Source organism: Ceratotherium simum, chromosome 6 (assembly GCF_057802395.1).
Source record: "Ceratotherium simum simum isolate JZ-2026a chromosome 6, ASM5780239v1, whole genome shotgun sequence".
NCBI lineage: Eukaryota > Metazoa > Chordata > Mammalia > Perissodactyla > Rhinocerotidae > Ceratotherium > Ceratotherium simum.
The window spans coordinates 60,088,734-60,114,811 of NC_141905.1; the positions used below are offsets into that span (position 1 = coordinate 60,088,734).

At 43.2% G+C, this 26,078-nt stretch overlaps 1 protein-coding gene across 1 annotated transcript; it reads right to left on the reverse strand.

Annotated features, from left to right (window-relative positions):
• Positions 1-968: 968 nt before the first annotated feature.
• On the reverse strand, positions 969-24,886 carry GOT1 (glutamic-oxaloacetic transaminase 1). The gene is made up of 9 exons (XM_004427936.3): positions 24,700-24,886; positions 16,328-16,509; positions 9,141-9,264; positions 8,281-8,393; positions 7,940-8,044; positions 6,052-6,202; positions 5,802-5,967; positions 4,927-5,069; positions 969-1,773 (listed from the first exon to the last, which is right to left on the reverse strand). The coding sequence occupies exons 1-9, from the start codon at positions 24,815-24,817 to the stop codon at positions 1,634-1,636; spliced, it is 1,242 nt and encodes a 413-aa protein (XP_004427993.1). The 5' UTR covers positions 24,818-24,886; the 3' UTR covers positions 969-1,633.
• Positions 24,887-26,078: the final 1,192 nt, after the last annotated feature.

Here is a 26,078-nt window from a genome sequence, read left to right on the forward strand (position 1 = left end):
GTCCGTTCACGTGTGCCAGGCCCAATCACACACTTGCACAGTGTCCTCTGATGGACTGCTGGGCATCCAGCAGGACGTTGAAGGATCTGGAAACCATATGCTGTGCGGAAACACTGAAGAATGGGGGAGGGGAGTTGCATGTGGAAAAGCAAAAACAAGGAATAACAACTGCTACTTTCAAATATTTGAAAGGTCATCAATTAGAAGAGCCAGTCGACTTAGTGTCTGTGGTTTAAAGGAAGGGAGGAGGGGACCGGGGAATAGGACAGATGGAGATCATGTTCTGGATCAAGGTAAAAGATCTTTTTAATGAAGGTGCTCCATCAATAGAATGGGATGCTTCACCATGTATTGATGCATCCATCCCCCTACCCCCACCCCAGTTGAAAATGACAAGTCAGAGACAATACAGAAGAGACTATTGCACCAGGGGATCACTTCTAAGACCTAATCACTCTCAAGACTGTAGGATTTTATAACAACTCAAAAGGGGAGATCCATTAAAATAACAAGAATTATCTTTCAATATTCTAAAACTCCAAGTAGCCCTCTTGGTGTAAGTAAGACTCAACCCCACGAAATTCTACATAACCATCATTTGGAGAGTCCCTTGGACTCTTATGGAAAATGTGATCTATGTTGAAGTGGCTCTAATTGTTTCAATAGGGTAGGCGGTACTCCAACCACAATGGGTGGGGCTGGTGTTCTAGCATCACCGTGAGTCATGTCAACCCTTCTATGAATCCGTGAAGTCCAGTTTCCAGAATGATATAAGAAGAGAGTTGGCCTTCTGATAGACAAGCCCACAAAACTAAAATAGAGTTGTGGTACCGCGAGTTCACTAAAGAGAGGCATATTGCAAGAATACATTGTAGTTTTTTCTTTAGCAACTAGTAAATCCCTTTATAGTATTCATTTTAAACCAGGGGTACACACCCATTAGTGGACCACAAAATCAATTCCATGGGTCTTGATCAGCACTTTTATTTTTTTTGTGAAATAGAACACAATAGAATAGAATGGACTAGAAAATACCAGAATGCACTACACATCACAAGGGCAAATACTGTTTTGTGACACTTTTGTTTCAGTTAAATATTTCAGTTAAATATGTATGTGTGTGTGTGAGATATAAATATATTTCTTACCTCGGTCACCATAAAAACCTAAAGCTTAGGGCTAGGGACACAGCCATGCAGAAAGAGCAGGGAGACAGACACCCTGGGTCAAGATGATGAGTTTTAATGACACAGCCAACACCCACAGTCACACGTGGCTCTTCAGACAACTTGATCTTTGGAAGTAGACTTTGCACAGAGTCAAGCAACACGCAGAAGCACATGAGTGACATGGCAACACTCCCGTTTCTAGTGAGGGGACAAAATATCTATATCTCATGATCAAAGTACCTTTTTCTTCTTCTTAAATAAATACCTAAATTTGCTCTGGCTTCCAAAAGGGCTCTAATCCCAGGCCCCCATTTCTTTGCAAGGGATGTTCTCTTCACACGGAGCCAGTTTAAACAGAGGCAGAGCAGCCTTTTCCGTCCTCTGGGAGTCTGGAATCCACGATATACACAACTAGGTTTGCACAGGCAGGGAACACACGTGACAGAGGTTTGGGTGGTGTTTCTTCACTGGAATTTGGTTACTGCTTCATGGATGGAAGTGGCCACATAATCTAGATTTTTGGTGGTTAAGCCACACATGTTGATCCGACCACTTGGCAACAGATAGATGTGCTTTTCATTGACCAGATATTCAACCTGCTTGGCTGTTGAAAACCAAAAGAGAGATAATCAGAGTAGTAGGAATCCTTTAAGCAATGGAGATTCAGAGATTCCATGACAATTACAATTTTCCTTCTTTCCCCCTCAGGCAGAGAAGCAAAACAAAAGGAGCTATTTTGTCTAGTTGACACATAGGGAAATACGCTCAATAGATTCTGGAAACTACTCTTATTAGCTAACTTTCTAATCTCCAGAAAGTTTAATATGGCTCCTCCTGATGGGAATTTTAACCTGGGACCACCTCCCAACCAAACCTTGCACATTACATTCACCAGGACATCCTACCAACTAAGACAACCCTCAGACTTAAGAACACTCCACTGATGTGAACAACTAGTTATGAAGTGCTTCCTTTATCTCTTCCTTAACCTGTATCTGCTTATCCCTGAGCACCTAGCAGCAACCTCTTTTGACACTTCATTTTCCTAGTACATTGTACAAGACCCCGCGTGAGAGGTGCTGGATAAAGTCTGTGTGCATGAACCAACGGGCTGGAAAACTGCAAAGACCTCTCTAACCTGGCCTTTCTCAGCTCTCTCATTCAAATACAGGCAGGAGGGCTTTCTCATGTGTTTGCAGGAATGCTCGTGTATGAAATAGGAGGGGACTTCCTGGACTTCCTTTATGGCACAATCTACAGAGCATTTTTGCTTTATTGCAAAGCCATGATAGGATTTTAGCTGACTTTTGCCTAAGTAATTAGCACCCTTAAGACACCATCAATTTGAGAGAATGGGATGATGATAACTGTTACACACTGAATGTTTGTGTCCCTCCAAAATTCATATGTTGAAACCCTACCCCTCAATGTGATGGTATTTGGAGATGGGGCCTTTGGTAGGTAATTCGGTTTAGATGAGGTCATGAGGGTGGAACTCCCATGATGGGATTAGTGTCCTTATAAGAGGAGATCAGAAAGCTTTCTCTTTCTGTCCACCTCCCCCCGCCCCCCATGTGAGGACACAGCAAGGAGACAGCCATCTGCAAGCCAGGCAGAGAGCCCTCACCAGAACCTGACCATGCTGGCACCCTGATCTCAGACTTCCAGCCTCCAGAACTATAAGAATAAATCTCTGTTGTTTAAGCCACCAGTCTGTGGTATTTTGTTATAGCAGCCTGAGCTAAGATGGTAATAAAATCATAATCATCAGGAGCAAACACTATGTGCCAGGCAGTGTTCTAAGCACTTTATATTAACTCAGTTAATCTTAATAATAATATCATCATCCCCATCTTATAGATGGCACAGAGGGAAGTTAAATGACCTTCCCAAGGTCACACCGTCAGTGGTGAGTCTGGGATTTTAAGGCAGAGACTGTAACTCTAGGGTCCGAGCTCTTGGCCAGGATGCTATGCTGTCTCTATGTAAATGGAAAACCTGGACCCTGTGCTCAGTGCTATCCCTGGGCCACTCCAAACAAACCGACCTCGGAAGTAGCCTGGACCACTCTGTGGTCTGTGTGAATTACAGTCATCCAAGGAGATAAAGCCTAACCTCACACACCAACAACAGAGCCACAGGCGCACCACTATTTGTAAAGCCTATGCCCCAGAGGCAGATGTTGTGGTTACAGGGCTCCCACCTGTGTTTTTAATAAATATGAAACTTCTCTACTTTTGTTGGGGAGGGGAGCATCACAGTTGAGAAGCTAGTAAAAGTTATGGACTCTGCCGAGAAAAAGGCCAATATACACATACATGATTTTTAAAATATAATTTCAGGAGCTTCACACATCTCCAAAAGTACATCCATGGACTACAAGCTGAAAGCCCCCATTCTGATGAATAAAACATAATAAAGGAAGTACTGTGCAACATGAGAATTGTAGAAACTAGCTGGTAGGTATATGGCATTCACTGTACAACTCCTCCAACCTTTCTGTATGTTTAAAACTTTTCTTTCCTATGTTAAAACTTGAAAATGTTGGGAGCAAAAAAAAAAAAACCCTGTTTTTAAAAAGGGTAAATGGTGCTAAGTGCTAAAAATAAAACTTTTGTGTTATAAGCACAGGTCTATTCTCACCATTTTTCAATTCATAAAAAAACTAATTTCCTACTCTGGAGAGTGGGATGATATGGATATTTTATGGGGAGACATCCCCATCTTGTGAGCTTTTAGAATATTACTACTAAACACCATTTCCATTACATTTAATATTTTAAAACTTATATAGGGATGATTTTACTTATTCCAGTGAACTAACTCCCCATTCCAGGGTCGTGAGGACACCTACAGCTAACGGAGCTATCCTTTACTTTCTTGGGTAGCCTTATTTTACCACAAAGTATTCCAAGGGGTCTACAATATACAATCTCTACCACCTTTCTTGTTTATATTTATTTCCCTTGGCTTTTTCTGAGCCCATTTCAAAGAGGCACTCTGGTGGTTTAAAGTACCTCGCAGCACCTGTGATGTTCCACTTACTACCAAGCCAGGCACACATCTGTCCCTAGAGCCACCTGGACACAAGCTCCACACCCAGGTGGGTAGCCACATCTGCACCATGTGACTGGCGGTTTGGCAGGTAGGTGCTCAGGAATTATTTACTAGATGAATGAATCCTCTGTCATCAGAAGGGACAGCCAGTCACTGATGTATCCTACTGACAGCTGACCGAGATCATGCATGGCTGCCCACTAGACTTTCAATTGGCTTTTAATACCAATACCAATCTAAGTCCTTTAGACATGGAGAGAGAACTTTGCAACCTCTTTCTGAGGGCAATGCCTGGAGACTAGGAAAGATCTGTTAAGAAATTAGGTCCCTGAATAATCATCTATAATATTTATACTTAGGATTGAGGAAAAGCCAAAAGGTACCTGAGCATTTATAAGACCTTTCATAAATCAAGGCGCCAAGCTACAAATCCTGTTACTTCCCAGCATGCTCTGAGCTACTTCCCAGCCCACAAAAATGAAAATATCTTACTTATGGGTCACCAGGGCAGACCATAGTAATGCTCTTCTGAGACCCAAGGGGTTCGGAGATGGGTAGGACACAGTGAGAAAACCTAACTTGCTCTGGTCCAAAGTCATGGCTGACCAATCAGGCAAGAGCAAATGGAGCTGAACCCAAGAACACTGACGAGAGGAGAGCTGTGTCCAACAGAGAGCATTCAAGGTGCGGGGCCACTTACAGTTCAACCCGGTGAAGCTGAACATTCCAATTTGGTCAGTGATATGGTTCCAGGTTCCAGGGGTCTTGAGGGCTTCTAATCGTGCCCGGAGTTCAGATCTCATGGACAGAATCCGTTCAGCCATTGTCTTCACATTACCTGTCCTGAGTGGATGGCAATATCAATACCAACCCAGATGGGAGAGATGGTACACAAAAACACGTCCATTTAAAAACCGTAATTTAATCGATAAACTGAAAATGGGATCATGATCTGCCCATTATGGTCTGTGGATGCTGGAGAGGTGGATAAGCAGACCAGAGAGACAGACTTACCTGCAGAAGGAAAGGACGATATTTACTGATGGAGTTTAGTGCTAGTCTTGGGTATACTGGCTGTAATACCACTTATGTTTTAACTCAGACTTCACCTAGGTGCTGACCTAGGCAGGAGAATATATTTTATCAGGCCTAATTAAGTAGAGACTACAAATTTAGCTGTTATAAAAAATTACTCTTTCAAAATAAGATAAAATCTATGTAAATTAGGTAAGAATGAAAAGCCCCAAAATTGTCACACTAACTTGAAGTTGGATATTCTATTCTATCAGGAATTCCTTCCTCTGTTTCCCGACTTCAGGCAGAGGAAGCCTGGGTGGTGGGAGAGTGGGGGAAACTCGCACTCATAGAGGACCTCCTTGATGTTGTGTTCCCATGTTGTGTTACACACATGTGAGTAGCTGCCAGCCCTACTTTACAGAAATATCTGAGACTCAAAGAGGTTAAAGTAATTTTGTCCTGCCTTTGCCAAAATAAAAGGAACAGACAGTTAAATGTAATGGGACAACTGCTGTTCTGCATTCCCATCCCTTGCCCATCAGGCTTTGAGCCCCTTACCATTCCTTAAAGAGCTCGGGGTCAGAGAGGGTGAAGGCCACGATTCGCGCTCCCTGAGCAGGGGGATTGGACCAAGTAATTCGCACAATCTTCTCCATCTGGGAAAGGACCCGCAGAATGCTATCAGGTTCTTTTGCAACCACGGTCAGATTCCCCACTCTCTCATCTAAAGAGAGGGACAAGAATCAGCCTTAGTAGCCCTGTTGGGGGACAGGGGTTGGGTGGAGCGGTAACTCAGGAGAGCACTCACTGTAGAGCCCAAAGTTCTTGGAGAAGGACTGGGCACAGAAGAGCTCGAATCCTTCAGACACGAAATAGCGAACGGCCCAGGCGTCTCTGTCTAGGTCTCCAGATGCGAAGCCCTGATAGGCCGAGTCAAAGAAGGGGAACAGAAACCGGCGCTGCAAGGAAAGAAAGCAAGTCAGGGCAGGAAATCTTTCTGGAACCAACTTTAGACACCAGCCTTCCATCCCCAACTGGTGCCTGGAAGGAGTTTCTAATACTGTCCATTTCTCCTATTTCTCTTCTTGCTGCATCCAACCACTTTACATCTGCTTCTCTGTTCAGCTAAAAACCAACCAACAAATCTAACAATTTCAGTAAACCTCATGTTTTTTAAGTATATTGTCCTAGATGTCAAAATGCCATTTTGCCAACAAAGCTAATTTTTGAGGCATGGAGGTAGTATCCTATGTTGGTGGATTCTTCCGCATGAATTCCTGGTGTGATAAGTGTAGTCAAGTGTCTGCTTACTCAAGATGAAGGAAGGAAGTGATCTATTCTGATCACTCTGATCTCCTCAAAGAGCTCCCCACACTGAACTTGTTCCTCCTACTGGGCTCACTCTGAGGAGATACTTCCCTGCCCCAAACTGTCCAACCCAGAGGCCAGGGTGCATCCTCCACTCCTACCTCTGCAGCTCAGCCCTCACAGCCAATCACACTCCAAGTCCCATCACTCCAGTCTCCTGAGAGCTCTAGAATCCTTTCACATCTGCCACTGCCACCTACTTCATTCAGGTCACCATCAACTCCTCCCTGGATTAGGGCAATAGCCTCCTAACTGCTCTCCCAGCCTGTCTAATCTTGCCTCCCTCTGATCCATTCCCTGCTATGTGGCCAGGGTGACCTGAAGACAATCACATCCCACACGTCACTCCATGATGTCAAAGATCTCAGTGGCTCCCCACTGCCCTCAGAATAAAGTTCAGTGACTCAGCACAGGATCTGGCCCCGTTTACCTCCCGGGTGTCATCACTCATACTCCCCCAACTCCCTTGGAACTCCAGGCCATGCCACAAATTACTTTCACTTCCTTAAATAGGCCATGACCTCTGCCTTGGACTTTTGACCATGTTCTTCCCTCTGTAGGGAACATTCTTTCCCTGTCAGCCCCCACCTGTCCTCTTCCTTCAAATCTCAACATGGAAACCACTTCTTCCAGAAAGGCTTCTTCTGCCACTACCACCCCTCCCAACACACACACACTCCCCAAAGTCTGGCTCTGTGCCTCCATATAACCCCATCAACACAGCTGTCTCCCCGGACAGGCTGTATGCTCTTTGAGGGCAGGGACTATCTCTGCTTGGTTCACTACTGTATTCCCATGGTGCCTGGCACATAATAGTTTCTCAATAAGTATTCTTTAAACACATTAATGAAGACTATATAGCTGGAAATTCCAATCTAGAAAACTATTCCAAAAAGAAGTAATAAAAAAAGCAGTTTTATTAAATAATTGTTCATAAGAGCAAGAAACCTGAGATCTAAATGTCCATCGATTTAATTAATCCCTAATGTGACATATCCATGCATGGAAAACAATGCTGATGACATGTAAAGGAGTTCAAATGAAAGACAAAGTACGTTACAAAACAGTATAGACAAAATGATCCCATCTATGTAAACTATATATATATATATATCACCACACTAAAAAAAAAAAAAAAAGCCTGACATTCTGTACACCAAAATGCTAACAGTGGCCTTCTTTGGGTAATAGGATTTACAGTTAATATTTATTTTCTTCTTTGGGCTCATCTCCATTTTCCAAATTCTTCACTAAACAGCTACTGCTTTTGAATACATTAAATATTAATATATACCATTTTTTAAGAGATGCTCTGAAAAGGCAGTTACCTTCATGACAGAGGCGATCTGTTTCCACTGCTCTGGAGTTGGGTCAGTCCCAGTTGGGTTGTGTGCACAGGCATGGAGGACAATGATGGAGAACTCAGGAGCATTCTGAGGAGAAGGAAGCTTTTATGTCAGCTCTGACACTAGCAGGAATATGGGGGGACAGAGGCAGTGGCTCACTGGTCAAGGGGCAGCATATTCCCTCCTCATGTGCTATTTCAGAAACCACCATCTGGTCTGGGTAGGATGTCTCAGACTCTCAAACTTATCAACTGATGCAAACACTTTTCCCTGCTCCTCCTGACACCACAGAATTCTGTTTACTTTGTCAACTAATCACCCACCTCCAGATCATTCAGTAAACCCTGGAGGTCAAGTCCTCTCTTCACTGCGTCCCAATAGTGATACGACCGAATGTCTTTAAATCCAGCACCAGAAAACACGGCATTATGATTCTCTGTAAGCAAAGGGGTAAAACGTTAAACACCTTTACAAACACAAGGAGGCATAATTGGAAAGGACACAAGTCAGCTTCCAGGGCCTTTGCAGGCTCAATGTCTACTGGGTGACATGGAGGCAAAGGGTTAAGATTTAGAAGAACAATTGTAACCAAGAACAAATTCAACCAGTCGTAGTCATGGTAAACTTACATCCTACTATAGTGGGACTTCCTTCACCTAGATTTTATGCCTCCTCAGGGAAGTTTCAACATATACTAAAATACAAGTCTACCAAGAGTCCTGGGAAAAAGTATTCCAAATCTGCACTTAAGCATCAGGTTATTCATGTCCTGCCATAATCCACTGCTTAAGCCATTCCCAAATGTCAGTTGACCCAGGGCTGGGTTACATTTTCTGTGTAAGCAGTGAGAGCCATGAGGATAATTCTCCCTGCCTTCTCTGTTTCTCCTCTCACTACAGCTAAAGGACTCACCCTACGGACTAGCCTGGTGGCGTAGTGGTTAAGTTGGCGCACTCCACTTCGGAGGCCCACGGTTTGTGGGTTCGGATCCTGCGTGCAGACCTACACACCGCTTATCAAGCCATGCTGTGGCAGGCGTCCCACATATAAAGTAGAGGAAGATGGGCACAGATATTAGCCCAGGGCCACTCTTCCTCAGCAAAAAGGGGGAGGATTAGCAACAGACATTAGCTCAAGGCTAATCTTCCTCGCCAGAAAAAAAAGAAAAAAAAAAAGGACTCACCCCAGGTTGGTGAGGATACATAGACAGGCGTGTCCTTGTTGTTTGTTCCATTGTACCATCGCGCTAAGAACTCAGCTCCGATTCGAAGCGCACCTGTTCCCCCCAAAGATTGCACACCTCCTACCTGAAAGAGAAGAAGCAGGGTCACTGGGTGATAATGGGAAGGTCAAAAAATATTAGGAAAAATATAGTAATGAAGAGCACTTACTTTGTGCCTGCTCTGTGCTAAGCTCTTTAAATGTATGATCTCATCAAAACCTCACAACTACATGAAGAGATACTATTATTTGCTGAAGCTAAGAGAAATGAAGCGCCTTGCTCAAAGTTACCAGCTACTGAGCAGTAGGGCCAGGTCTTCAACCCAGGAAGTCTGGAAGTCTCACTCTCAGGGGAGTTCCCCTCTGAACACAGAGGTAGAGGACATAGGCCACATTAGAGTGTGCCCTGGAAGGCAAACCCATCCCTTTGGCACCCATCCCAAGATCAAAGTGCCCTCCAGCAGAAGCCTGTAAAATAATTTTTCTACCTTGCCATTGACATCAATCTGCAATACTCCTTCTGTTTGCTATAACACAGGCTTATTAATCCTTAGAAACACGTTCTAATGAAACAAAGGTGATATGTGAATACTCCTTTCCTCTTCTTAAGCTTCCTCTCATCTTAAAATGACCTCACATGGGCAATAATAAAAGTCCTATGTTTTATACCATTTACAAAATACCTTCACACACATTCTTATTTGATCCTCACACAACCCTGTAAAGTAAGTTCTAGATCCCAAATTTACACATAAGGAAACTGATTCAGTGAAGTGGTTTGCCAAAGGATACACAGCTGGTGAGTGGCAGAGCTGGGCATGAATGCAGGTCCTCTCACTCTAGATCTCTATGCCCTGCTGATGTTGTTCTGCCTATATATCTTTCACAATTCTAATTTGGTTTTAGCATAACTCCCTCAGTAGAGAAATATCATACATTACATGTGCTTAATATGTCTAAAGGATTAAGGAGAAAGAAAAAGATCACAGGAGAAAGTCTATCTAAATAAAAAGAAGGGCACACACCAATATAATAACAGTGGCAACATCTGAGGAAGGTCTAAGATATGAGAACAGTGGTCAAAGGACTTTGGCCTAATCTATAAGTTGTTTTTTAAAAATAAGGAGAATGTATTCATGTATTATTTGTAAAATTTTCAAATAATTTTTAAAATATATTTAGATGTCTGGGATTTGCTGTAAAATAATCCAGCTTTGGCAGGGAGACCGAGACTGACCAAATACGGATCGTTGTTGAAGCTAGGTGATAGATACATGTGGGTTTGTTCATTACACTGTTTTATCTATTTTTGTATGTATTTGAAATTTTCCACAATAAAAAGGTAAAAAAATCTTCCTGGATAAAAAAGAAAATCTTCCAAAATCTTTTTTAAAAAAACTAACATAACACTGATGCTAAAAGATGACAAAGGAAAAAACAATAGAAAAAAGGGAGAGACCAAGCTCTTTCATGAATATTCATACTAACCTCCCAAATAAACATTAATGAACTGTATGAATCCAACAGTAGATTAAAAAATACTCCCTTGACCAAGGGAGTCATCCCATGAATGCATGATAATTAACAAATATATTATAAAATTTGTCGTGCTGTTAGATAGAGATAACTCAGATGATCATCATAACAGATGAGAAAAGTATAGCCATTCCTGATATAAATGCTCAGTAAAACAGCAAACAATGGATACTTGCTGAAAATAACCAGAAAAAAAAAAAACTCATTCAGCCATGATGAATAAGTCACCTTCATATGATGAATCATTAGCAGAAATCCTCTTTAAGCTGAGAACAAGGCAATGATATCAATTATCACCATTATTATTCCCCACTGTTCTATCAGTGAAAGAATACCATCTGAAACATGAAACAGAAGCAAAATTGATGCTCAAGGAAATGAGGAACTGAGCGTGGCCGTAGATTGCAGAGAGAAGCAAAGGCAGTGGGCTAGGGTGAAAACGGCCAGTGCATGTCCAATTTGGCACACTAACATCTCTGTTCTTCACAGTGATCCCCACTGGGAACCAGTTCCTTCCCATTACTGTAAAGGTTTTGCCCCCACATTGTGATCTACCTACATTGTTTATGCAAATAGCTACCAAGGTGATATAACCCAAATGCGCATTTATTTTTCATGGATTTGTCATCAGCTAAATTGAATATCAACTTTATACATTATTTCACATTTCAAATACATACACAATTCTGGAATGTTAATACTTTCTATACAAATGAACAAGGTTTCCCTTGAACACGGTTTTAAGTCATCATGAACGCATGAGATGTGCACATGGACATCAGTGAAAATATTCCCAGGCATAATTTTTTATTTCCTGTGCTCAACTTTTAACTCCACCCTTTCTCTCCCACTCCAGAAAGCAAATTCATTAATTAAAGGAAGTTAGAAAGTCAGCAGACTAGATTGAAAATGTGTTTGGAGGAGATAAACCCACTTCACTAACATTAACTAATCTTTGACATTCAGGATATATATGACTCTTGAAATATCAAATTCTCAAGAAATTATCACTCCCTAAAAATATACTGAATACTGGATAGCTTCAGTGAAACACAAATTGCTCTAAACTATATGAGCAATTAACAGAAACAAATTTTTGGCGAATCAATAATGTAACAATTTGGTCCTTCTGTGAATTGATTTTTGGTGAATTGCTCTGGAGCCCAAGAAAGTCCTGTATTCGGGATGAAGGGAAACCACAATACCAAAGGAAATAAGTACAGACTTCTCAAGGAGCCAGGCAACTGGACCTGGGGGGCTGGACAGGGGTATTCAGAATAAGGGAAACCCAGTAAGATGGTGTGAAGTGATGCCAATAGATAATCTGTACTCCCGACTTAGCCACACCACCTGAAGAAATCCCTGCTGGACTCTAGAACACTTGTCTGAGATCACAATATGCTGAAGTTATGACTTCACTGTGAGGAGCAGGAGAGCTGACTAGAAGCTGCTTGTAGCCAAGACCATGAAGCACTGAAGTTCTGGGTGCCCCTAGCAATTCTCATGGTATCTGGCACATGGCACTAAATAAACATGGGCTGAACTAGATGAAGAAAAGGACAGTGTTGGAAAGATGAGAGCCACAGCAAAATCCCCAAGTCTCCCAGAGGCAATGGCCAAAGTGAGAAACTGGGATGTCACCAGCTCTCCTAGCTGCAGCAGCTCAGTAATTTCAGAAGCTGAAACATGACCATGTAGGAGATGAAAATTAGACATTTGGTCTGAGTCCTAAGGTCTGAAAATGGAGAAGCAATAAGATGCAGTGATGATCTAGAAAACAGGTCTCCTCAAAATGAGTGATGGACCTGGTAATGTTAAATCTCGGGAAGAAAAATCTAAGGGAAGACATGATTACTGTTTGTTTTCTGGTTCATTCATTCTTCTATTCATGCCTCATCTCCTTCAAGTTTTGGCTCAAATGTCATTTCTCTTTCTACCATGACCACCCTAGTTAAAACTGTATCCACTCTCACTCCCTCCCTCAGCACTCCTAATATGCCTTCCCCTGCTCTGTTTTCATAGCATTTATCATCTTCTGATATACTGTATCATGTTCTTATTTATTATGTGTATAGTCAGTTTCTCTCTACAAAACTGTAAGCCAGGGCAGAGGATCTGGGGTGTTCTGGTCACGGTTGTGCTCAGCATCTAGAGCTGGAGCATCTACCCCTAGTGGTGAGCACGCATCTGTTGACTGACTGAATGAGTGAATTCAAACATCGGAGAATCTCTGAGGTGCCAGGCTAAGAGCTAAATGCTGAAGATTTGTGGATAAATAAGTAAGCCATCATCCCTGCCCTGAGGGAAGTTATGGTCTTGTGAGGAGACAGACCTATAAAATTATATGTTACAGTAAGTACTGTTATTCCCAAGCTGTGAACAAAGTCCTGTGATAACTCAGAGGATTCGAACAACCAGCTCTGCCTGAGAGCTAAGGATTCAGCAGGGAGGTAACCCTTGATTGGGCATTGAAGGACTTGGAGGTGGGGACTGGGGAGTCAGAGAAGTGAAGGGGCACATTCCAATCAGAGTGAACAGCTGAGGCAAAGGATCTAAGTCACGACAGGGCCTAGTATGTCTAAAAACATCAGAAAACAGGTTCTCAGAATGCCAGGACACCAGGGAGGACAGGGGATGAGGGTAACGCAAGAACAGGATGAAGGCTGGCTACAAAATATGTTGCATGACCAGTTCAAAGTCTGGATTCTACCCTGTAGATAATGGAGAAGCTACTGTGTGTGTGTGAGGGGGGAGCAGGTGACATGATTAACTTTTTTTGCTAAGGAAGATCATTCTAGCTGCAATGTGCAGAATGTACTAGAATGAGGAAAACCAGAAGCAAGGGACTATTACAAGATTCCAAATGAGATGATGGTGGGCTGAACTAAGACAGTTGCTTGGGGATGGTGACGATGTCCAGGAAAAGAGGAAAGGCTCAGAGCTCAGAATCAAATGGTACCTTGGGTGATGTAGATGCCAAGAAAAGTGTAAACCAGGCCAAAAAAAGAAGGTCTTCGAATATTTACAGACTGCCATTTAAATTTGTTCTATGATTAAAAACACAAAACAGGATGAACTACAAGAGGGAGGGCTATGTTCCACAAGCAACAGCCCCATGTCTTACAGAATTAAGTGATCAAAAGGGGAACACTGGGCAGAGGAACAAGCATTTGCCTAACACAGTTAATAAGGGTATAAGAAATGTACAGTCAGAGAAAGAAGCTCCCCAATGCAGAACTCTGTTTTTATCTGTCAACAACAGAATTCCAACTAATTTATCAACAGCATCTCAGAAGATAGCCTCTAGTTGCCAAAGTTCCCCACTTTCAAACTTCATCAAAACTCTCTTCTCCCTCTGTAGAAACACTGGATTTCCAGAGCAACTTCCCAATGCCACCTATAATCTCTAAACTACCATTTCTACTTCAGTATTCCTTCAGTTCCTTGAAGCAAGTCATAGTCTCTCATATCAATCCAGGTAAAACCCTAATTAAGTTAGTTACTTGCCTAATCATTGGCCTGAGTTCCAAGACCTTCACCCAGAGCCTCCCTGCTGCCTGATACACACAAGAATGTGCCTGTGTGCAACCTTCATTTTACCATGCCTTTTGCTTATCAGGGCATCTGGGTAACAGCATGTGGGGAATAAATCAAATGATTCTAGGATGGGGTCCATTCCATGTGTGAAGGCTGCACTCTAACACTGACCTGGGGGAGCAAAAACGGCAGCTGGTTTCAATTACACAATCCCTAACTGGACTATTGCAAAAACCTGAGCTCTTCCCTTTCCTACTCATCCAGCCAGGTTTATCTTTTTCAAACAACACTTTTATTGGGCAACTCCTCTGCTCAGAACTTCAGGTGGCTTCTCCTGCCCTGGCTGCCAAAATCAGCCTGCCTGACTGATCCAACACACTCCCAGCTCTAATAAGGTAGGTCTCTTTACAACCTAGACCTGCCTACCTCCTACCTCTACCCTGGACTCCGACTATTCCAGACAAATACCTTGCCTTTTTCCTTCCTCTGTACTTTGTGGTTCTCCACCCCAGCTGGACTTTAGAATCACCTGGGGAGCTTTTAAAAATATGCTCATGGAGGGAAGGGAATTGAGGGGAAAGGGAGTGAAAGGGCAGGAAATGGTGGTACCCTCCAAGATTCTGATTGAACTGGTCTGGCATGGGGTCCAGCCATCAGCATGTTTTTAAAAACTCCCCAGGTGATATTAATGTACAGCCAAAGTTGAGAACCAGTGTGTGGCCTCATTCCCTAACATTGAGCTCAAGTCCCATCATCAGCCCTTACCAGCCTCCCTCTCCTCTGAATCCCTACAACACTGAGCATCTCGACCACACCACTTCCCACCACATAGAGCCTCTCTCACCGTGTCTGCTTCCAAATGTGTTCTTCTTCCATGTGTCTCTAGTTAGACACAGAATACGTACCAAGAAGCACTTAAATGAAAGACGCTGAGATCAAGGCTAGAAGAATTAAAGAATATTAGAACCGGGAGGGGACTGGCCCTGTGGTGTAATGGTTAAGTTCACGTGTTCCGCTGTGGCGGCCCAGCATTCGCCAGTTCAGATCCTAGGCACGGACCGACGCACTGCTCATCAAGCCATGCTGAGGTGGCATCCCACATAGAAGAACTAGAAGGACCTACAACTAGGATATACAACTATGTACTGGGGCTTTGGGGAGAAAAAAAAGAAAAAGAGGAAGATTGGCAACAGATGTTAGCTCAGGGCCAATCTTCCTCAAAAAAAAAAGGAGGGGGGGGCAGCCCAGTAGCATAGTGGTTAAGTTTGAGCGCTCCGCTTTGGTGGCCCATGGTTTGCAGGTTCAGATCCCGGGCTTGGACCCACACACCGCTTATCAAGCCATGCTGTGGGCAGGCGTCCCACATATAAAGTAGAGGAAAATGGGCACGGATGTTAGCCCAGGGCCAATCTTCCTCAGCAAAAAGAGGAGAATTGGCAACAGATGTTAGCTCAGGGCTAATCTTCCTTACCAAAAAAAAAGAACTGGTAGGAACTTCAGAGAGCATCTAGACTAGTGGCTCTTGAACTTAAGGGGGTGACAGACTCCTTTTGAAAATCTGATAAAAGCTATGAGCCTTCTCCCCAGAAAAACACATACACACAGAATTCTGCAAAAAATTTCAGGGGGTTCAGAGGCCCCTTAAATGATCCCCTTATGCAAGTGTTCCTTATGGGACCATGAACCACAGACTAGTCTGTTTCTAACATGTAGGTGAGACGAAGGGGCGAGACGGGTAAATGACTTGCCTATGGTGAAAAGCAGTAGCAGAGCTGAGTCTAGACCCCAATGTCTTGATCATGCCATTAAATTCCCCTGAGGCATTTCTACTGACTGCCTCAAACCCAACAGCTGAAATCTGATGATCTACTGGGAAAAAGTGAACAAGCAAAGGAGCTGTGCTTTGTGTATGGATCATTATTTGCACTACCAGGTTCCTGAGGTCACTCCACTTAAACACTATTCATTGACAGTTCAACAGACATAACGTTTAATACTCTAAAACAAATTGAATTTTCAACCTCTTTTTACCTTCACAGTTTCTAAAGAGAAAATATATCCTCACCCAAAACTCACCCGCTTCTCCTGGAGAGCTCGGCTGTCATCCCCAAGGGCAAGGCGGGAAGCACTGGACCGGAACTCTGCTAGGCCCAGAATCGGCAGGTACTCGTGGTTTAGGCTACTGTCGTTAGCAATCTTCTGCTCCACCTTTCTCACTACAGGCAAAACCCAGGGCTGGCTATCATCTGTGCGATAAGCTGGAACATGGGAAAGAGTTATAGAACGGAGGAGTCAAGATTCATCCAAGTAAGAGTTTGGAACCATGAACAGGGAGAATTCTACCATCTTCCAATCAAAACAGAACAGTGAGAAAAATTAAAATAAAGCTCATTCATTTACTGACTGCCTGCTTTGGGCCAGGCACTGGACTAGGTGCTGGGAAAACAGAAGGACAGGCATGGTTCCTACCATTATGGAACTTATAGTTCTTAAATATATGACCCCCAAAAAGTAGAATGCTAACATAAAACTGGGGCATCACAGAGCCTGATCGAGAGAGAGAGTGCATGCGAAAGCACTCTGCACCCTAAAAAGTATCTTACAAATGCCCTGTCAGTACTACTATTGGACTGAGGTCTCTACAGCCACTGGCCCAGTCATCTTCTTCCTCCTGCATCTCCCCAAGAGATTTCCAGAAAAGGGCTAGGAGCTACTTCAGATGAATGCTGCACCTTCAAACATAAACATGGAGAAAGAGGGGTGGAAGGAGGACCACTTCCTCCTCTTGTCCTATAAGAACAGAAATGGGACAAATGGTGAGTAAACTGACTGAAGATTCCAGCAACTGGTTATGCAATCAGCCAATAACCCATTTAAACACATCTTTGTCCTCTCTGTGTGCTGACATCAGCCAGTGTTTACCGTTTTGACTCTTCTACTTCATCTGCTTCACACTTTTATTGACCTACATTTATCTTTTTCATGATATTTAATCTTGCTTACAGCGAATGTCTAAGCATTTCTTCTACAATAAAAGTATTTTTAGTCTACTGAGTTATCCTATCACTGATTTTTTTTTCTGTACTACTCTATGATTATTTGGGGATTATAGCTTTAGAGGGCAGCTGCTTTGGCGTGCAGCCAACCCAATGATCCCCCTGACTAGGACTCCTGACAGGGGTCATGTGCCTCTCCCCTGGAATGTTTAAGTCTCTCTGCTGGAATGTTTAAGTCTCTAACAAGCCTATGCTTTTGCAAGGTTTTGAAACTGAAAATTTTAGAATAATTCTGATTAAGTTTTATCTGGTTGATTTCTGCCCAACATTAATCCCTGACTTTTTTTTTTTTAAATCACCTTTTAGGGTGGTGATATTGTTTATTAAACAATACATGTTCATTGTATAAAATTTAAAAAAGCCCAGGAAGTAAATAATAAACATGATTAACATATAATCCCAGCACTCAGAAATAAGTATGAAAATTTTGGTGGGCAGCCTTCTAAGCTTTATTTTACATGAGTATATTCCTTTATAAAATACGCATCATATTGAATATAGAATTTTCAACATGCTTTCTTCCACTTATTAAATATATATCATGAATATCTTTCATCGTCATTAACTATTCTTCTAATAGGTGATCTATTCACATGTCCGCATCCCATTTTTTTTTTTTCCTGAGCAAGATTAGCCCTGCGCTAACATCTGTTGCCAGTCCTCCTCGTGGTTTTTTTTCTTTTTTTGCTTGAGAAAGATTAGCTCTGAGCTAACATCTGTGCCCGTCTTCCTCTACTTTATATGTGGGTTGCCACCACAGCATGGCTGACGAGTGGCGTCCATCCGCGCCTGGGAACTGAACTTGTGAACCCAGGCTGCCAAAGTGGAACGTGCCAAACTTAACCACTATAAACTTAACCACCAAACGTAACCGGCCCCACATCCCATTCATATCCTCCATCCACCTAGTTCCAAATCCTCTCCTTCCATAAATAACAACTGTTCTTAATTTCTTTTTGTATCCTTCCAGAATTTCCCTATGCTTACACAAGCAAATACAGCTTATGTTTTCCCTTTTACGCAAAAGGTAACAGATAGCATATTATATCCTGTTTTGTTCCTTGCTTTTTCCACTTGAAGATCTTTTTATATCTGTGCATACAGAGTGTCTTTGCTCTTTTTTACAGCTGCATAATTGATTAATGTACCATAATTTGGACATTTGAGTTGTTTCCAATCTTTGGCTATTACAAAACAATACTTCAGTGAACAACCTTGTACATATGTCATCTTACATGTGTGCAAATATATCTGTAAGAGGCAGGGATGAAAATGGAAGAGCAGGCTGAGAAGTATGTGTATTTGCAGTTTTGACAGATATACCCAAATTGGCCTCCATACGGATTTTATCAGTTTCCATTCCTACCATCAATGTATAAGAGGCTCTGCTTCCTCACAGCCTCACCCACCAAGTGAATTTGCCAAAATGAGGGTGCAAATGGTACCTCAGGGCAATTTTAGTTTGCTTTTCTCTTATTATGAATGCAATTGGGCATTTTTCATATATATGAGCCATTTACAGCATGATTTTAGTGGCTAGACAATATTCCTTTCTATGGATAATTTATTAGCTATTTGTGTTGATTATTTGCTATTATAAACATTGTGATGAATGTTCTTCTATCTTTACACATATTCGTGAGTGTTTCCTTATGAAAAATTTCTAGATGTAACATTACTAGGTCAAAAGTTATAGAACACTAAGATCATTTTGATTGTGCATCTGTCTTCTATTCTATCAACTAACTCTATCCTCCAGGAAGGTGTCATCTGCAAATCTGATAAGCACATCGAGCTAGTAATAAAAATGTGGACAGAGCTCCAGACTAACACAGCCACTAACCACCCAACAGTCTCTGGGCAAGTGGATCTAACTCACACTACTGTCACACCACTCACATTATACCCCCTGGCCCACCAAACTAACTCCCTCTCAGCAAGTTCAAAATGCCTACTTTATCAGGTGGGATTTGGTCTGGTTTTTTAAAGAGATACCAAAATAATTACTTCCAAGTAAGAGTTGTCCCTGAAGCAGATCACCCTATCTATGATCACAATGCTACCATTGTTCAAAGTATTCTTAGAATTCTTCTTTTGGAATTGTTTTTAGAGGCAACATCTCATTACTGTGAATATCCTAAATGGTGCCAAATCTTCATCCTTGAAAAGTAAATTTAATTTTTGGAAATAGTACTTGCATCACATTCAGCAAAGTAGGTGGGTGAATAAACTGGATGATATTAACGGAGACCAATAATTAAGAGATGGTCTCCTGTGTGGTTCTAACATGCTCTGAAGGCCATTCCAAAAGAGGGTTTCCAGAAATCTTTGAAGGATAGCAGTATACATGGACTACACTACACAGCGAGGATACTATTTAGATGTACAAGAGTGTGGGTGTTCATAAAAAACCAGTTCCATTACACTTCACATCTGTGCTTGGATGTTATATATATTATATATTTATGCTATATATATTTATGAAAATATGTCATTAGTAAATCATGTATTGTAAATAAATAAAATATGAAAGATAAAGAAAAAGCCATAGTACCACTGTTCTTACCAGTAATGGGTACTCTGTGCAACTCTAAAAATTCCTATAATACGACTGGAGGCAGAGAGGCATTGTGTCTATATTATGACTAAAGAGAAATTGGCCAATTTGCACCCCTCTTCCTACTTCACTGCCCAGTTTCCCCCAGGTTCAGTTCCAGATTTATTCCCAATGCCTCACCTAACTGAAGCAGAACTGCAGATTACTCTTGGGTGATTAGAGCAACGAGGTCAAGCATTATCAACAACCACTACGCCTGCTCTCCCAGGGGATTTTTATTCTGTTTGTTGGACCCATAAGTTTCTCATTTGCTCTTTCATTCACTCATTCATTTAACAAGGACTTACACAATCTACCATGAACCAGGCACTAGCTAGAAGTAGCTACACAGAAACGGATAAGATAAAATAAAATATTATCTGCCCTCCAGGAAACAGCATAGAGCCCTTAATTCTCCTGTGAGGGGTCAGGGAAGATTTTACAAAGAATGAAGTGTGAAAGATGAATAAGAGTTTAAAAGGTAGACAAGGAAAGGAGGGCACTCCAGACAGAGGGGACATCTGTGCAAGTTCCCAGAGGCTTGGAGACATGAGGTTTTTGAGGATCTGCATTTTCATGGCTGGGGGTAGGATCCAGAGAGGAAGAACAGGGAGTGGCTCAAAGAATCTTGAGAGTCTCCTCTAAGGAACTGCGTTTCAATGCAGAACCACTGAGAGCATTTAAGCAAGAGAGTGACATGGCCAGCTATACATTTTAACAGGATCATTTGAGTGACACGATGGAAAATAAAGTGGAGAGGAGGACAGAGACAGATAGTGAAGTCAAGAGGCTACTGCAATAATCCAGACGGGAAATAATGAGGTCTTGATGGAAGGCAGTGGCAGCAGGGATAAAGAAAAGAGGAGATACTCAAAATAGACTTATGAGGTAGGAAAGACAGAACCTAATGACCACATAAACAGACGTGGAAACGAGGAAAGGGTCACCGACGACTCCAAGGTCTCTCTCTAGTCTGGATATTGACTGGGGAGGCGGGGGGAACGACCACGATATAGAATATAAGGGGAAGAAAAAGGAAAAGATCGAGGGGAAGGTGGAAATGATGAGTTGTGTTTTAAACATGTTGAAGGTGAGGAGGTTGTAGGATGTGTCCAGCAAACTGTAGCAAGTATGGGTCTGGCATTCAGGACAGAAGTCTAGGATGGAAAGAAAGATTTCATAATTACAGACATTGACTACGGTAGCTGATGCCATAGTAATAACAAGGATTTACTGAATACTTCATACATACAAGACACTGTGCTAAATACTTTACTTTTTTTTTTTACTCTTTTAATTCTTTACTCATTTAATTCTTATAACAATTCACAAAATAGATATTGTGATCCCTATTTTATGGATCTGGAAACTGAGGCCAGAAAACTTGAATAAGTTGCCCAAGATCACAAGGACTGTAAGAGCTAGGTCGTCACACTATTAAGTTCATGGATCCATGTGTTTTTTTTTAAGAGCAAGAGATGTCTAAGGAAAGGCCAAAGCAAGCAGGCCCCAGAGGACTGTTTAATGGGCCTTTTTATTAGCATGGTCCCAGCTCCACGCACCACTCCCCTTCTTCCTGGGTACAAGCCCTTTTAGAGGAGTCACACAGGTTTCAGGTAAGTCCAGCAGTCTTGCTTTCCAGAAGAAAAGAAAAGAAGAACATAGAGAATGAAATGATCAAACCATCACCCTCATCCTCCCCCTAAGATCTCCACTTCCCTTCCCATCCCCACCCAAGAGCCCAGGCAGAGATGCCTGTAAGGCCCTCCTCCAACTAGGGTCCTGGGGAGAGGGCCAGGGGGTACTCAGAAACACCTGATACAGCACATCTCTCCAACAATTTTACTTGACGACGCTAAGAACCCACATTAAAAACAACAACCAACATTAAAGTAAGCGCAGTCTATCTGGAACGAAATAAAGCTAGGTTTACATGATAAATGGACTGGAATCTATGAAGAAATGTCTTGCTTCAGGCTGCATCAGGCTGGACCCATGTCTCCCCTGCCTTTAAAGCCACTTGTCTGAAACTTTGAGAAGCACTAAAACAGTCAACTCAGAGAGCGTCATTCTTAACAGTGGAAAATGTGATGCTCTGCTCTGTTTAACTGTGAGGAAATTACAGAAATAGTCACAGCAAGAAAAAAATCTCTAGGGAAACCATCTGCAAGTAGGAAATAGCTAAGGAGATTACAGTTGCAGTTTATTCTAAACATGTCCAACATCACTAGAACTTGAGCTGGATAACCTCCACTGGGTTTTATCTTAACTCGGAAAAAAAAAGAGTATCTTCCCCAAAGTCAGCAATAAATTACATTTCCTTCACAAAGGATATACTTTGTGATGTGAATAAATAGAACTAGGACATACAAAAGCTGGAAAGAGACCTCTTATTTTATTTTAATTACACCCTTACTGAGCACCTGCCATCCACAGAAAAGACGGGTCACAGTGATCAACAAAAATAACATTTATACAACACTTTTCATTTATATGTCACATTTCACACGTAATTATTCATTTAATGCTCAGTCAACTGATGAGGCTACAGTAACATTATTGTCCTATACTATAGTCATGTAATGTGCTAGCGAACCTTAGAGTAGAATTTTAGAAAGAGGTCATTCAGTCCTGGCTCCTTATTTAACAGACTGAATCCCGGATGTTAAATAACCCTCCCAAGGTCATACTGCTCGACCGCAGGGCTGGGCCTGTACCCAGATCTCCTGGTTCTTCCCACTCCAGTGTACTGGCTCCCTCTGGAAGACCTGAAGGTACCCAAAATAGAGGAGGGGGCAGGAACCCATGAGCTTGCGAGACCTGGCCTGGAATCCCAGCTCTACATCTATGGCCACATGACCTGGGGCAAACCCTTCATCAATCTGGGCTGCAGCTTCCTTATCTCTAAAACAGTTAGTGTAACAAACAACCCTCCAGAGTCAATGGTAAGCATTAAACGAGATAAAATGCATAAATCAGTTGCTCATAGTAAGGAGACGGGAGTTCCTGGGTTCCTGGACAACAACGACAAAGGCACTGTTACAGTTGAGGTGACCATCTGAGCTGCGGGCTATGCTTCTGAGCCAGTCACCTGTGGCCTGGGCTGGCAGCGAGCTTTTTCTCTGCCTGAGCAGTTTATTTCTGAACCAATGACATTCATTTTGCAGTTCTCGAGCTGAAAATTTCTATTCAACATCTTTTATGCGACCTCCCCAAATAAATGTGAAAACAACAATAATAGTGATAGCTAATACTTACATAACTCCTACTTATGTGCCAGATACTAAGCACTTTAAATGTATTTAATCCTCAGAAAAAAACCTGTAAGATAGTTCAAAGGTCACTGAGCCAATAAAATCTGAGATTTTAAAAAGATGTATTTAGATCAGCACCAATATTAGTTCTTCATTATATATCTGGCCCTATAGAAATACTTGGAGATTTTGGATTGAATTTAAATTAAGAGTTTGAATGGTGCCCATTCCAATTCAATGCAAGACAGTCTTTCAATATTTCTCCCACTTTGCCGCCTGCTTTCTGTCCATGGGTGAAACTATGTAGTACTGACTTTTTTAAAAAAATGCTTTATTATGTAAAATTTCAAACACATACAGAAGTTGCGAGAATAATATGATGGATGCCCATGTACCCATTACCTAGCTTCAACAAACCACACTTTTTAATGGCTTTTTTCTCACCCCTCCCCCGTACTCCTTGGTGAAGACTTTTTTTTAACAGGTCCTATGTAAAGACACAGTCACTGTGGGAAGCCTGATTCTGAACCTCTTTCTCACCCACCCTCTGCTACAAAACAGTTCAATTTTCTCTTTCCAAAATTTCTAGTCCATTTACTCTAAGTCTGTTCCTCGCTTAGAACATCATCCTACCCATTTTCTTCTCCCTGGCTGGTCTTTGTACGTGGTCAATTGTCTGTGGGGCTTCAAACACCCAAACGACAGTGACAGAAATAAATTTACCAGAGAAGATTAGAGTTAAAGGAATTTCAGGGGCACTCCATTCCAAATCTTTTACTTGACAGAAGGGGAAACTGAGGCCCATGTTCTGAACTGTCCAAAGTCCAAGAAATACAGAAGCAAGAAAGGAAGACAAGATGCGTAGAAAGTGAGCTTCTGTCTACACTCTTTCCACCATCTCTGCTCATTCCTACCATATCTTTGAGGGCTAGAACATTCTTCCCAGATCCCCCCCAGGCAGCATTAACCTATCTCAGAAGCGTTTTACATCTCTATTATTTCACTTAACACCTGGTGATTTTAAACTCCTTGAGGCCAAAACCAAGCCTCAGTCTTCCCCACAAGTCTTGGTAAAGTACCTGATTGATACCTGGTAGTCACTCAAATATTTACCCACGCAGACCAGAGGTCTCTAGAGCTAAGAATTCTCCTTCATCCATTCCCCAGCCACCAGGACTCCAAGCCTATCAGGCTTCCTATTTTCCTCCCTTTCCTTATAATCTCTGGCCACCCCATTTCTTAAGAGGCGAAAGGATGTAGTATAAAGAACACAGAACGGGGAAGCGGCATAACTGAGTTTGTGTCCTGGCTGCTACATCTGTTCTGGGTGACCCTGGACACATCTCCCTTTTCCGGGACTCCAATATGCCCATCTGTAAAATGGGCAGATTGAACTAAGCCTTGTGGATCTTGACTCCTCTCCGGGGCTCCCTTCTCTGGCCAGCGCCCAGCTGGGCCTCGGCCTCTCCCAAGTCCCCACGGCCCGGGTTAGGTCCGCTCCACTCCCAAGGCAGCTCACCCTCCCGGGCACTGCATCTTTACCTCCTACTCCCAGGTTAACCTTGCGGGGGTCTGGATCCTCCCGGAAATCAGCAGTGAGCTTAAAGACAAGGACCGGCTGGGCTTGCGGAACCTCGGTAAAGACTGAAGGAGACGTCATGGCGAGAGAGCACGAGTCAGCCGAGAGCTTTCAACAGGCGCCGGGAGCCCTGCAGTCCCCTCTAGTCACGGCGGCTGGAGGAGACGCTCACCTTCACCTAGCCGGCGAGGGCGGGCCCGCGGCCTCCAATGGTCTGGCCGCGTCCAGAGCTTGGCAACGCGCTTAACCAATCGCGAGCTTCTGACGTAGAAAGGACAGGCGAGAGGAGATGCTATTAGCCAATCCAAGAAGAGAATCTTATCGGAGGCCGGTAATGATACAACCAATGCAATGTACGCCGGCTGAGATGGGGCGGGGGCTAGGGTTGATTGGCAGAGGGTGCTCCTATCGCTGAGGCCGTTATTCCTTGGGTCTCCCGGTGCTGGGGGACCGGTCTGAGAGGCCGGTCCCGGCGGCCTCCGCGACCTTCGAGGGCCATGGGACGAGGGAGAGATGGTCGGCGGGAATTCCGGAGGACCGGTCTTCCGGTAACCGCGGAGCTGGTGCTCTCGCTGCCAGGCCCGGCAGCGCGCACGTTCCTGACCCGGCCTTGCCCGGCCGGGCTGGCAGCCAGACCCCCGGCGTCTGCGCTGGGGACGCCGTCCTCGGCCAGGACGTACAGCTCCGGAGCCCGCGCGCGACCTTGACCGTCTCGGCTGGCTGTTTCCCCCTGAGGGACGTGTGGGTGGGCCGCCCGCCCTGGTCTCTGAGAAGGAACATGCTACTAAAAGTGAGGGAGTGACCGGGAACTCCTTTCCGCCGCTCTTCCAGTTTGAGATTTTTGCTCCCCTTTCCTTACAGAGAGCCTGGTCCTCAAGGACCTTCAGGATCTGGGCGCGGCCTCCCATTCCAGCTTTCCCCCCACACACTCACTCAACCAGATCTCGCTGTAGTCAGCCGCCTGGTACCCGAACTGCCTCTTTTAGTCAGGCTGTTCCTACCCCCGATTTTTCATTCTTTCCTTCTTCCCCAGACCCCTCTGCATTCGGTGACCTTCAAGACCCAGAGCAAATGCTGCCTCCATAAAGTCCTCCCGTAACCCCGACTCTGGTCAAAATCTGTCTCTCCTACCTGTGCTTCTGTAGCTTGTTGGCAATATTACCATTTTAGAAAATGCCCTAGTTAAGAACCTACCTCTGGAGCCAGACTACCTAGGTATGGATTCTGGCTGTGCCACTTACTGAGTTGGGCAGGTTTAGGCAAGTAGCTAACCTCTCTGTTCCTGCTCTGTAAAGTGGAGATAATAGTATTTTCCTCCGGGTTATTGTGGGGATTATGTGAG